This window comes from Scyliorhinus torazame, chromosome 10 (assembly GCF_047496885.1).
Source record: "Scyliorhinus torazame isolate Kashiwa2021f chromosome 10, sScyTor2.1, whole genome shotgun sequence".
NCBI lineage: Eukaryota > Metazoa > Chordata > Chondrichthyes > Carcharhiniformes > Scyliorhinidae > Scyliorhinus > Scyliorhinus torazame.
Window position 1 is genome coordinate 217,658,538 of NC_092716.1, and position 14,805 is coordinate 217,673,342.

Here is a 14,805-nt window from a genome sequence, read left to right on the forward strand (position 1 = left end):
GAACTTCTATTTTGTTTTGTTCATTTAGAAATTGACTACAGTACACCAACATAACTAGTAAATGGTTCGGTGTTGTATCTGGAACATAAATTTAAGTTATTTAAATCCTGGTTTCTCTCACAAGTGTTTTTTCCTCAGCCATACCAGTTATAATTCGATGTCGAGGTTAACAATTCATTCGACAGTTCCAGCTGATGCAGTGCAAATGATTGTGATGCCACCAGACAGAGATATCTCAAGGTAGAGGTTCAGTACATGGTCGATGGTCTGACTTGGATGGCCACAGTCATAATTTGATCTGTTCCACTCGCAGAGCAAATGGCCACATCCTCCCTGGCCCATCCCCAAGCTGTTGAGGGTTCTGCAGAGTTTCCGTGGCAGGTTGAAACCTGAGACCTTCACCACTCCAAGGTCAGTCACCAAGTTGCAGTTGGTAATGATTGCAGTCACCCAGGAGGTGCATCATCGAGAGGTGGGGCTGTTGTCAGTTTGTTGGGTGTGTTCTACTAGGGATCGTGGGATTTAGTTCAGTTGAGTGCCTGGGTTTATTTCTTGTGGTCCCATGTCAAGAGGAGTGCTTTGTTATGTGTCAGCTGGTGGTGTTCTTTGAGGAGGATGTTTCCACTATGGACATTAGGAGGCTCAATTGGGTGGCAAGGTGGCACATTGTTTAGAACTGCTGCCTCAGTGCCAAGGACCCCGGTTCAGTTCCGGCCTTGGGTGACTGTGTGGAGTCTGCACTTTATCCCCGTGTCTGCGTGGGTTTCTTCTGGGTGCTCTGATTTCTTCCCACAGTCCAAAGATTTGCAGGTTAGTTGGGGTTACGAGGATAGGGCAGGGTAGTGGGCCTAGGTAGGGTGCTCTTTCAGAGTGCCATTGCAGACTCGATGGGCCAAACGGCCCCCACAGCACTGTAGGAATTCTATGATTCACATGAAAACGCTCGAGCAGTCCAGTTCTGTGACTGACCACTCACCCATGACCCAACGTCAAAATACCTTGGCATCACTCTTTTTTAAAAAATTTAGATTACCCAATTATTTTTTCCAATTAAGGGGCAATTTAGCGTGGCCAATCCACCTACTCTGCACATTTTTGGGTTCTGGGGGCAAAACCCACGCAGACACGGGGAGAACGTGCAAACTGCACACGGGCAGTGACCCAGAGCCGGGATCAGACCTGGGACCTCAGTGCTGTGAGGCAGCTGCACTAACCACTAGGCCACCATGCTGCCCGGGCATCACTCTTGACCATACATTGACCTACCAGCAACACTCATAGGTGGTGAACTAGAAAGACATTCTGATTCAAATTACTTGTTCTTTTGTTCTGAACTCATTTTGACAAAACTGCATTGGGATACCACTCCTCAATGTATCAAGCAATGTTTTTAATGCAAAATATAAAAAATATTACGTGCCAAAACACTATCCAAAAGTGCTGGCTTGCGTTTGAAAATATGCAAATTATTTGTATGGGAACTTGAGTGCGAGATTCACTTTGGAAACCTTGTGTAATTTTGAGCATGATTTGTATCCAAATGGCCGATCGCACCCAAAGCAGAAACTCTTGGCCAATATATAATTTGAAGTTAGTCAGAAGCACACGATATAGCAATCTAAACATATTTGCAAGTCCTCACCCAACAATGACTTTGATCTTTGGATCAAAAGGCTCTACTTGCTCTTCAAGTGAAAATGCAACAAGCAATTCAAAAATTCATGACTAAAAGAGGGAAGGGAAGAAATGCAAAACAAAAGTGAAGCAAGAAATTTGTGCATATACATTTTAATATAAGTGAGAGAAATAGTGGAATGCAGAGCAGCCCTCTTCACCTCATCTTCCCTCTGTCACAGGAGATGGAGGCTTTCAGTCACACAGGATTATGTAGCCACCTTACTTCCTGTTTATGGAACAATGCCGTAAAATTGAATATAACAGATGAGAGTACAAGCCCTTTTACAAAAGTAAAATACATCATATACTGGAAATCTGAAATAAAAACAGAAAATGTTGGAAATAGTTAGCAAATGATGCCTGCATCTTCTGTGGAGAGGGAAACAGAGTTTAGGTTTTACACCGAGACAGTGGCCCCATCCCCCTGGTTTAAAAGTCAGGACCCACTGTCTCCACATGACTGGGCACCCCAAGATGGTTTTACGGCCACCAGACCATTAATTAGATCAAGATGAGACTTCTGCCCCTTCCTCAAGCAAGTTCCGCCCCTGAGAACTGCCAACCAATCAAATGCCCAGCAGCTGTTTAATCCCAACAGCACCATTAGGACATCCACCATGCCAAGGAGTCATGGAGATGTCTCGATGGTGAATGGGGCAGGCATTCACCAGGGTCAGTCTGGCAGACCCTGGTGAGGGGGGATTGACCAGGTTCAGGGCTAGGGAGACACATGGAGGGGAGAATACTGTGAAACATGCAGGGCGGAATTTTCCATCCTGCCAGCCTATTTTTCCTGCTGCGGGATTCTCCGTTCCCGCCAATGGGGTTTCCCATAGTGGGCCACCCCACGCTGTCGGGAAATGTGCAGGCGTGGGTGTGCTGCCAGCGGGGCGGAGAATCCATCAGTCAATGTTTCAGGTCTAGGACCTGTCTTCAGAACGAAGTGCATTGACCTGAACATTAACACTGTTTCTCGCTCCACAGATCCTGCCTGACCTGCTGAGTATTTCCAGCATTTTCTTCTTTTATTTCACTATTCCAGCAACCTCAGTATTTTGCTTTTTTCATATTTGCCTTTATTACACTGTCGCTTTTCTCTGACTTACCACCTTGAAGAAGTTCTGCTCTTCTCAAGATTCATGTTTGTCACTTGTGCCTTGTTCTTATTCATTGCTTTCCGTTTCCCTCCCTACAATCTCTTCCAGTTAGGCTTATTTGTGTTTATTTCTGCTTCCTGCATGAACCAAATGTTTTTACAGAGGAGGTAGAATGGTAACTTTTACCAGTCATAGTTTTGAAACAGTATAGAGATACAATGGATTATTTTGATTCTCTTTTTCTAATGGGTGTGATCAGCATCAATACATAATTATTTACTGCAATTCACTCATGGGACACTTCCTATATGTAACAAAGCATGACACAAAGAACTCTTTCAGTGGCCTACAAATAATGTGGAATTCTCTGCCACAGCATGAGTGTGGCCAGTGATAGTTGACTACAATAGACCAAACACGCCTCAAACAGTAGCAGGAGCTGAACTCTAACCTTCCTCACTATATACATGCATAACCTTTGAAAGATAATAGATGACATAAACAATATCGAACTTGGAAGTATTGTCCAATTAGTGATAGTTGCCAGAAGAGCAAATGGTCTGTATCAGCATGGACAGTAGATTAGTTGGTGAAGCTGCACACCTGGTATCCATGTGGTGCATTGACTTGTGCAGTACTCTGTGGTGTTTTCACAGCCCTATTGAACTGTGCTTTGCTAATTTGGGTCTGACAGCAGAATATGGAAGCATATCTATTAAAGTAGCAAATTATTTTGTCACAAATTGATATGTTCAATGCTATCCCCAAAGAAAGTAGTGCTACTGAAAGATTAAATGGATGTGTCTCATAGGTCCTAAATTCATTCTAGCCTGATGAAATGTACTGAATCAGGAGACATTGAACCGTAATAAACTGCTTGACTTCCTCCATGTTACTTTGTTACTGAGGTTGCTTTTGCTTGTCTCCGCAACATCACCTGCTCTGCTTCCAATTTTTTCCTGGCTGTAGCTAAAGCCAGCATCCATTTATCATCTCCAGGCCTAACTTCTCTGAAGTCTTTCTAGCCCAACAATCCTTGCATGCACTTCATTCAGAATGGAGAGCCCATGTTACCTGCACAAAATCTAAGACTCCCATCCGTTGACTCCCAATGAGTCAAAGCTCTTGGTCTTTCTTTCACATGCCACCTTCGCCTTGTTCCCACTTAAATGAGTGAGTCCGCCCTCCATCCCTGCATGGATATTTTATCTGCACCAACACCAGCACTTTAGTGGTCACAGAGGAGTCCAAAATGAAAGAAACTTATTTTATTGGAAAGTAAACTATATACATATTATACCTCAGGTGCCAGCCAGAACTAATCATGCTTGGCTCTCATATAGGCTGGCTTTTGGAGTCCATTTACTCCGCGGATGTGCCCCCGCCCCTCACTGGGGAAGCTCGTATTCCACGAGGGTAATGGGAGGCTAATTGCTCCGTCCCTATAGGTCTCGTGTGAATTATAGCAAATACCTCTGTCTCTCTCTAGTCAGCCAGTATATTTCCGTCCACTGGAAATTTCTACCTAACTCCCCCCCACCTTTCTTCCTCTATTTTTACTCTCAGATGCCCCACTAAACCTTCTTGGGGTGAAATTGGTCTATTACAGCAATGTGAAATGGTCCAGTTGCCGATCTTCTTTCCATTGTAATTACAGAATGATAGTTTAATTTATTTTTGGAGGGGTTTCCTAGTCTTTCTGTCATTTTTATTTGATTTGGAATTAAAGAACGTGACAATATTTTCCAAATCAATGGAAAATAAAAACTGGTACAGGTTGCTGATTTGCTATGAGCCCTTTCATGCTGCTGGTTGAGACCAACCTCTTTCCCTTTGGCCCCCTCACTGACCATGTACTTTCCTTTTTTCTTTAGGGCTAAGCGAGATGTAAATGGGGAAATTACAGACAAACCTGATCATATCCTAACCAAATATCCATTCATGCTTATTTTCTAGCTTGCAGGACAGTAAGAACAGGATTTTTCTCCCTCCCTTGTTTAAAGTTAATTTTAACCTTCCCTCATGTCATCCCAGCTGAAATCGGTAAATTCGGCACCGAGCTCAGTGACATATTAGCTGTGCAGTTGACAAGCGAATGAAAGTGGCTTCATATTTGAATATGATTTCCTTTCAAAGATACTTGAAATGAGCCTTTTGGATTTTGTTGAAGAAGCTGCTAATTTAAGAGAGCGAGGGTATTTTCAACTTTAGACAACAGAGTGGAATTTCTTTTCTTGCTATTGGGTGAGGGAATGGTTAACAGCAAATAGAATTTGATCAGATCAATCTAAGACCTCTGCAATTTTCCTCATAAGGGCAGCATATTCTGTAGTGCTGGATACCATATACTTCAGGTAAAGACAAGTAAATACTGTTGACAAAGTTCAGTTTAAATTCATCTTCATTGGAAAATGTCACAAAACATTCCTTCATCAAAAAAAGGACGTTTTCTTTTAATATGGCATAAAAATCCTATTACACTGTGCATAATCAATGAGAAATGTGATGAAAAGGGGCTTTGCGTCATTGTGTGGTTCAGATAATTTCAATATGTGATTTACTCTATAGAGTCAATGTTAAATACTTTCTTTTTCCAGGACAGTGGCTCAGGTTCAGTTTTTCATTAAAATCAGACCTTTTATTGTTTGTTTAAAAGACATGAAAGGGCGACATAATAATGTCATATGTCACATAGAGGCAGTTTCGATATAGCACACACTTCGGCAACTAGTTTTACAGTTTTCATCAATTTGATACATCTATTAACCTTTGTGACATTCGACTGAAAAGGCCATGTTTATCAGATAACTTTCCATCACGGTGGGCTATCCAAAAAACCTTTTGGAACTGTTTTCTAAACTTAACTGTACTTACTGCCTGAATCCCAAAGTATTTCTTATGCTTGTTTTATAGGAGGGGTCCTAAGCTTAGGTGTCTGAGAATGCTGCGGCAGAGATTAACAGACTCTGTAAATGGCAAAACACCTGAGTGCTCAGGTTGAGAAGAAAGATAAATAAAAAACAAAACTCGGCACCTGCTTAAATCTGAAATAAATACAAAGCAGAAAATGCTGGGAACAGATAGCAGGACAGTCAGCATCTGCGGAGTAAGTAAGTTAACATTTCAAGTGTAGACCTTTATCGGAACTGAAGGAGTGGATTTGGTGCCCAGCCCCTCATTGTACATGCACGCACATAAACACATGCACAGATGCATGGTCTCAAACACAGATGCAAACATACATACGTTCACACACATGTACGCATGCACGCACACACACTTATAGACTGGCGTACTGATTTCTATCATTTCCAAGTGTTAATTGGTAAATACACTTTACTTTCAGAGTAGAAATGAGCAATTAACCAGTCCCTGTCCAATGCTGAATTAGCTGCACCCTTTGTAGTTGAAATCATTTCAGTGTCTTTGAGACATGGGGAAAAAAATGAGCCAAGGCTTTCCCCTCTTTATTTGGTGAATTCTGTAAAAAAGTGCATGTTGGTTAACTGGTTTGTTCTTCAGTGTCTTCCCCACAGAGGGATAACTGCTGACTTTCACTATCAAGTCTCACAAATAAACAATAAGCACTCAGACTAGGTCCTAGGGAACCATAGCTGGATTTTCATTCTCGAGGCGGGTAGCAGCAGTTGGGAGAATTCTTGGCTTGGCCTGCCCGCTTTTTGAGAAAGCGCCCACAAGGAAAGGGTTTTTTGTTTTGGGGTGAGTGCGGGTGTAGGTTGCGGTTGGGCCAGCCGACGCAACCAGAGAAACAGGGACTGCCCGGTACGGAGATGGATTGTTTAAAAGACCCATCTCAGTGTTGTGGAATGTTGTCCCAGCTATAATAAAAATGGAAATGCCATCCAGCCCTCACTGCCCCCTCTCCCCTCAGACACTCCCACACCACATCCATGCCACCTTCTGTTCATCACCCACTTCCAATGGCTCCTCATGACCCCATGTCAAGGTCTGTTCCCCACGCACCGTCATAGCTCTTCATGCCCCACTTGCCAAGGTATGGTATTTCCACGTACATTCACCACTATATGCTATATAGAAACAATGGACATGATAGTGATAGTAGGATGTGTAAAAAAAAGTTTTAAAGGTCATTCATTGATAACTTGCCACTTTCTTAAGAAAACTCCTTTTTACTACCAACTCAATGAAAGTGGCAGCCATCCAGATTGCTTACAGTATCGATAACTGAAACTGCAAGCATTTGAAACCTCTTTATCATGTGTAAATAAACACTGTGTCATTGACAGAATTCATTTGACAGGTGAAATCAGGGAGCCAGAGCTGTTAATCAAGCAAAGTTTTCCTTGGGGCATAGCTGTTTCGGCACTCTCATGGATGCCTTAGATCATAGCCAAGAATACACGATGAAGCTAGGTTGAGAGCCCAGACATCCATTAGAGTACTAAAACACATGCGCCCCAAGGAAAACATTGCTTGATTGACAGCTCTGGGTCTCTGATCTGTGCTGTCAATTGCATAATGTTTTTTTACTCAAGTGCTTTCAGTTTCTGCTCTTAATATTTTAAAGGGACAGGATGATTGACACTTTTACTGAGCTGTAGTAAAAAGGGAAAGTGAAAATTTATCAATGACTGACAGTTTAAAAAAAACTTTTTTCACAAATCCTACTGTCAGTATAGAGTTCAATGTTGCTATGCAGTGAATAGTGGGTGAATGGGCATGGAAATGCCATAGCTTGCTATGGGTGGGATCAAAAGGGAGAGGGGGGTCATTGGGGACATATCTTAGCATGGGGGAGTGAGGGTTGTTTCAGAGAATTTCCTTGGCATGGGAGGCATGAGGAGACAATATTGTTGTTTATGGGGGAATGGCATGAGTGGCCATAGTGTTTTTTTGGGGGAACATACATTGGCATGCGGGAATGAGGAATATATTTTGAACTTACCTTTCAAAATGTTCCCTCATGCAGGCTATGGTTCATGATATATCTGGGGTGATGTGAACCCTGACTCTTGGAATAACTGGCTTGACTCCATTAAATGTGCGAAGGACTAGGACATACCTATCCCTGCAATGGAGCCACCCAAGTTGGGAGTGCAGGATATGGCCTTGCACTCTTAAAGACACTGCTGAAAATTGGAAACCTTGGGGATGGGGTTGGAAGTTCCAGAATTGGGTCCCACTTGTCGTTTTAAAGGGCTCCCAAGTAATCTTGACCTGGCGAAAATAGCCCATTTCCCAACACGTTCCTGTTTTTAGGAGAAAAGTGTGGGAAATTCCCATTAAGGAATATAGATAGCCACAGTACATGATGAATACAAAAATCACTATAATGGTTGCACAATCAGAGGAAATTTATTTCTGAGCTTTGAAGCAAACCTGTGAACAAAGACATCTGTCCTCAGAACAAAAATAAATCACACCAGCATGTACTGTTTTATTGTGAATCCTAGGTGAAGGACAGTCAGGCTGGATATCCCAGCAGAGATAAGATAGATATTAACAGCAACATCAATATGGCAAATCTTCAACATGGAAAATGTTCCATGCCACTTCATGAGGGAGGAGTGTAACTAAATAATATTGATAATGGGAAGGATAATGAGTCAATAAATCAGAGATAAGTTTGTTCGAAAAGAAAGGCTTTGAGAAATGTTTCAAACATTGAAAGAAAAGTGGCGAGGTGGAAGGATTTAGGGAGTGAGTTTCGGGGAGTGAGGCTGAGGCATTAATGCTCTGTTACCAATGGTGGTGCCAATGGATGATGGGGTGCATAAAAAGTTTGAGTCAGAGGACTGAGGAGCCTGAGTGGTGGGTGTGGGTTGATGAGGGTGGTGTTGGGTTAGTGCAAGGAGGGTAGGCTGTACAAATCCTGGAAGTTGCGGAAATAAAAGTGGGCTGTGGCTATAGAGGGACTTGAAGATTGCAAAGACAGTAGCCCTGATTTTAAACCCCCACGCCTGATGAGAGACCCTGTAGATAGTTCAAATTGTCTGTCCACATTGTACATGTATTCCAAGTTTAATTTGATGCTAATGTATTGAAGACGCAGTCAATGTACATTATTGAGGATTAAGTGATGGGTCAGTGGAACTTAGTGCAGTACAGGATATAGGCAGCTGAGATTTGAGCAAGTTGCTTTTCGCCACTGAACTCATTTAATTTCATTGCTGTTTATGGGGCCTGGTTGTGTGCAACCTGGTTGCTACATTTCACAGCCGTAACTATATTTCAGAAATAATTCTTCAGCTGTGAAGTGCTTTGGGGCAGCCTGAAGGTTTAATAAACATCATACTCAATGCAAGTTCTTTTTTCTCTTTCTTTCTTCTGGAGGGTGGAGAATTGAAGTTCAGCAAAGAGGACTTTGGAGAAATCGAGTCTAGAGGTGACCAAAGCATGGCTAATCTTCCCAACGGCAATGGCCTGAGGTAGGGGCAGAGAAGTATAAGTGGAACTGCTGAAGGAGAGATAATGTAAGAAATGGTGCTTGGATGATACCAGGCTTGGATTTTTCAAAACCTGTCAATGGCGCAACATAGGGAAGATTTAGTAAGGTGAAGATGTTCACAGCTCTGAGCTCCTGAGGAAGAATGAGATGGAATATGCAATAGCATGATTAATCTTTAATTGAATTGTGAGGATGAAGATGAAGAAGATGAGGATCTTGGACCATAGGAGGAATAATTTTTTTAAGTTTGTAACAGCATTAACCATAGAAGAATGCATAAAAGACAACAAGAGGAAAGTTTTGAATGGAGGAAGAAGCTGCAGGTTGGAGGTTAGAGGAATGAGACAAAAGATGATAAGTATATTTTAGAATCACTGTCTAGAAATACAAGGAGGACCCGGATAGTATCTCCAGTCATGGGTGCTATATTCGTGCTTTGGACTGAATTGGGCTTGATAGCGAGATAATAGTTATTGAAGAGAATTAAAATTGGCTTTGGTAGAGGACGGCGATGCATTCGGGCAGTCAATGTCATACTGACTTTCAATAGGAAAGCGAGTCAGTGCTAAGTAGAACCACCTTTCCTTTCGTTATCTATAAAGTTGGTAAATTGTGAAAGATTCTGGTGGTTTCATCTTTTGTATCAGAGAGAGCAGGAGGAGGAGGAGCCAAGGCGGTAAAGACATCTCCACCAAAGAACTAAAGAGCCCCTAAATAGTCCATTCCATTCCATGAAAGCGCTGTCTGAAGGCAGGTTCCTGGCTCATTGTTTGCTGATGCTTCAACCTGAGCAGTTTTCCTTTGTAATTTTTGTCGATGGTGGTTTACCATTGCCTTCCATCTCACGGGGAGGGTGAGGAGGTACGTCTTAAGTGTACATCAGTTCAACAGGACTCAAACCCGCACCAGGCATATTGTTCTGAACCATGTGTTAGCCATCTAGCCAACTGATCTATCTGGCCCCAGCCTCCTATTATAGAGAGACATAAAACAATTTCAGTAAATAAGTAGCAGGGCGGAAGTCTGTTCTTTCAGATTCTCGGCATGTACATTAATGCAAATGAGGCCTAGATTAGAGAATGAAGGCAGCAACACCTGCCTCTCACAGGGAGGAAAGAGGGTGGGGGGAGGAGAGTCATTGACTGACAGTTACAAAATGTCCCTGGAAGCAGCAGCCTCTCTTTTGGTTCAATAGCTCTTTCCAATTCTTACCAGGAAGTGAGGAATTTATTTTGGTGACAAACGGAATCATATTGACTGTGATGCAACTTTAACAGAAACAAATTCTTGACATAATTAAGTCTTGATTTGTGCACAAAATATAGCTGGTCCTGATAGGTTCGGGAATGAAGGCAGCAACACTTGCACCTCACTTTTCTGTCTGAGAGAGAGAGAAGGGTGGTGGAGGAGTGGGGGGGGCGGCGAGGGGGGCGGGTGAGGGGGGGGCCGAGGGCGGGGGTGAGGGGGGGGGGGCGTGGGGGGTTTGGTGGATTTGGTGGGGGGAGACCTGCTCTGAACAAGGAAATCACTAGTGGCTTCAAAAGAATGGATTTGGGTGCCTAGTCCAGTAAGATCACTTCTTCCTCACATTTCCTTGCAAGAAATGGCTATGTTCTTCCTCCCTCCCACCTCAGTAGTACAGCTACGATTAGTAGCTTATGACCCCCCTCCCCCATAATTCATAACTCAACAATCGATAGATTTTATCTGAAAAAATATTATTTCAATTTTCAATAGACCAACCAAAGCTTGTTCCCAAATCTATTTCACCAGTTATTCTCCCATATCACCAAGTTCACAGGTACACACCCCTCCGACAATCTTTCTAGCTATAATAGGGCTTCTCGTACCCATTCAACCTAGCACCTATCTCTTCCTCCATTCCAGTTCAAAGCGGCACAAAGTCTTACCTCCCATTCAACTTAATACTATTCATCCCGCAACTCATTCATGATGACTATACCGCCTTTTCCCTCTCCTCTCCTCTTCAGTTTTCCTTTCCTGCCCCTTTCACTTTCCCCTGCACCATCCCTCATCCCGCTCCCTTAAACCTCATACTTTTCCCATCTCATAGAGTCATAGATGTTTACAGCATAGAAACAGGCCCTTTGGCCTAGCTTGCCCATGCCACCCAGTTTCTATCACTAAGCTAGTCCCACATGCCCGCATTTGGCCCATTTGCCTCTATACCCACCTTACCCAAATAACTGTCTAACTGTTTTTTAAAGGAAAAAATTGTACCCGCCTCTACCACTGCCTCTGGCAGCTCGTACCAGATGCTCACCACCCTCTGTGTGTAGAAATGTCCCCTCTGGTCTCTTTTGTATCTCTCCCCTCTGACCTTAAACCTATGCTCTCTAGTTCTAGATTCCTCTATCTTTGGGAAAATTTGTTGACTATCTACCTTATATACGCCCCTCATTATTTTATAGACCTCAAAAAGATCATTCCTAAGCCTTCTACGCTCCAGGGAAAAAAATCCCAGCCTATCTAGCTTCTCCTTATATCTCAGACCATCAAGTCCTGGTAGCATCCTCGTAAATCTCTTCTGCGCTCTTTCTAGTTTAACAATATCCTTCCTATAATAAGGTGACCAGAACTGAACACAGTATTCCATGTGTTGTCTTACTAGTGTCTTGTACAACTTCAACAAGACGTCCCAACTCCTGTATTCAATATTCTGACCAATGAAACCTAGCCATTACTTCCTCTCTTCCATCTTCCATTAATACAACTTCAACCTAAGGCATACTGCTGCTTGAAGCTGATTTGGCTGCTGCATATTATTTTGCAAGGGCTCGGGTAGAAAGGGTTTTGAGGAGAAAGGGGCCTAGTCCATGTCAATGTATGTGTGCAAACATGGCCACACCGACTGGATCCCTGAAACAATGACCATTCTCGTCAAATATTGGAGAGTTTTGTTTCTGCATTTGGAGTTGGGAAAAGCATTTTCCAATGTTGAACAGAGCTACGCAGCCCAGAGCTATGCAGACCAGGAAGGCCTCAGGTTCAATGCTCAATTTGTACTGGGCCAGCCGATCACAACTTGAAAGGCATATTATTATCCTGAGCGCCTTGAGATAAAGAAGGTAAATAATCAGATGGGGGTCCTGTTCCTGATCACTATCCATTGATCCTTGGTAGAAAATATCAGGGTGAATCTGTGATTTTATTACTTGCGTTTGTATGTGCCATTGACAATCAATGGCTATGCTCACATAGGATGAAAGACCCTTTGGATGAGGAATCAGAGAGCAGCTACCACCTTTGGGAACTGCCCCCTTGAATGAATCAGCATGTTCAGGAGAATTCAGAGGGAACAAAATAGACGATCACTCAGAATGTTCATTGTGCGTGGTAATACCGGACAGATACCAAAGTTCAAGCTGATCCGGTTTGAATTCCAAACTAAAATACAATCGGCAGGTTGTCTCCGCTACAAACACAGGCTTGTATAGAGTCTCTTTGTGAGAGCTCTGTCCAGCGACATCTTACCTGATGGCCATCTTCTTTAGAAAACAATAATTTATCGTGTGGAGATGCTCACTATGTTTTAGTGTTGGATTTTTAAATTCTCCATGCGCACTGGAGAAAATGCCAGTAATGTTGGTCTACTGTAGGCGCAACAACCTAAATTGACATTTAAATGCTTATTAAACCACTAAGCTCCAATATCAACTTTGCCCTACATGGTAAATCAAGGCTGGATCTCTCAGCTGGAAAGTGTAAGTGATTCACTGAACCTGGGGATGACTTTTAAGGTCTCTAAAACATAAATTAGAGTGAGTAAGCGCACTTAACCCTTTGGAAGTAAATTCCTTGTCTTTCTTAATCTCAATGTAAACAGTGACAAACGTTTGTATCGTACTATCACAGAATGCTGTGAAAATAAGTATGATTAGATTCTCTGAATAAACATAATTGGTATTGTTAATTATGTGGATACATATATCAAGTTATACTGGGCAAAAGAAGAAGGGGCGAGGTTCTCCGACCCCCCGCCGGGTCGGAGAATCGCCGGGGGCTGGCGTGAATCCCGCCCCCGCCGGTTGCCGAATTCTCCACCACCGGATATTCGGCGGGGGCGGGAATCGCGCCGCGCCTGTTGGCGTCGAATGGGCCGAAGTCCCGCCGCTAAAATGCCTGTCCCGCCGGCGTAAATTAAACCACCTACCTTACCGGCGGGACAAGGCGGCGCGGGCGGGCTCCGGGTTCCTGGGCCCCACGGTGGCCTGGCCCGCGATCGGGGCCCACCGATCCGTGGGCGGGCCTGTGCCGTGGGGGCACTCTTTCCCTTCCGCCTTCGCCACAGTCTCCACCATGGCGGAGGCGGAAGAGACTCCCTCCACTGCGCATGCGCGGGAATGCCGTCAGCGGCCGCTGACGCTCCCGCGTATGCGCCGCCCGGAGATGTCATTTCCGCGCCAGCTGGCGGGGCACCAAAGGCCTTTTCCGCCAGCTGGCGGGGCGGAAATTCGTCCGCCGCGGGCCTAGCCCCTTAAGGTTGGGGCTCGGCCCCCAAAGATGCGGAGCATTCCGCACCTTTGGGGCGGCGCGATGCCCGACTGATTGGCGCCATTTCGGGCGCCAGTCGGCGGACATCGCGCCGATACTGGAGAATTTCGCCCCAGATATTTAATTATTGCTGTAATCCAAAATTAGGCCCAGGACCTATAAGATAAATAATAGTTCCTCAGTGAACTGAAATTTAAGTTAGCCAAATAATAATAAAAGCAAAATTCTGCAGATGCTGGAGACCTGGAATAAAAACAGAAAGTGCTGGAAAAATGCAATCGGTCTGCTAGCATCTGTGGAGAGAGAAATAGAGTTAACTTTTCAAGACCTTTCTTTGGAACTGGCTAGCCTGTGATTGGACAGGCATGCTTAATCTGTTGGTTCATCGCACTAGGTCACAGTCTTTTGAGAAGGTTTCAATTCAAATAATTTTAAATTGGTGAAGGGTGGTGTGTTGAAATGAAAGCTAATATAATAATATTGGTTTTTAAAAAATCAGTAATCCTGGGGCTGACTTAACCTGCCCCATCGGGCGTTCGATTGGTGGCAGTGTTGTGGGGGGAGGGTTGTAAAATATGTCAGGTAGTTAGCCCACCAGCTTCACGCCCACCCTATGTTCAGCCCCAGAACATACTAGGTGGGTGGATGCCGGAATTGGAATCCTACCATAAATAAATGAATGATTAAAGGTAATTTAAGCTTGTTAAGCCTATTGACCTGAATAATCAGCTGCCCGTGCCATAACACAGTGGGAGAAGAGCAGTTGAAGCTGTTTGTAAAGGTCAACATGAACAAAAGTGGGAAGTAAGGAAGGGGTACCTGATTTGGAGGGTATCCTGCATGCATCAAGGGAACCCACCCCCCCCACACCATGTGCCTGACAGACCGCCCCCCCCTCCCACTTTTCAACCCTCGCTGGATTGTGGGATCCCTGTGCTAAAACCCAGAATATACCTTCTTGAGGCAGCCATGTTCCTCTTTGGCTTTCTTCCTGTACTCTTGGCAGCACTATTCAGCTCTGCCCCCCCCCTCCGGAATGATGGAGTAGCCGGCCAATCAGATTTTCAGGCAGTTCCAGAGGATGGG

The 14,805-nt window shown here is 43.9% G+C and overlaps 1 protein-coding gene across 11 annotated transcripts in view; it reads left to right on the forward strand.

Moving 5' to 3' along the window:
* The window catches only part of sox6 (SRY-box transcription factor 6), an 832,058-nt gene that overhangs the window by 168,112 nt on the left and 649,141 nt on the right, over positions 1 to 14,805 (forward strand). For 3 of the 11 annotated variants that reach the window (XM_072466403.1, XM_072466401.1, XM_072466402.1), the window contains one exon: positions 9,090 to 9,184. The exons of the other annotated variants lie outside the window; for them this stretch is intronic. In XM_072466403.1, the coding sequence (XP_072322504.1) occupies positions 9,153 to 9,184 (32 nt within the window). In that variant the 5' untranslated portion in view covers positions 9,090 to 9,152. The remainder of the gene's footprint in view (positions 1 to 9,089; positions 9,185 to 14,805) is intronic. 11 annotated transcript variants of the gene reach the window in all.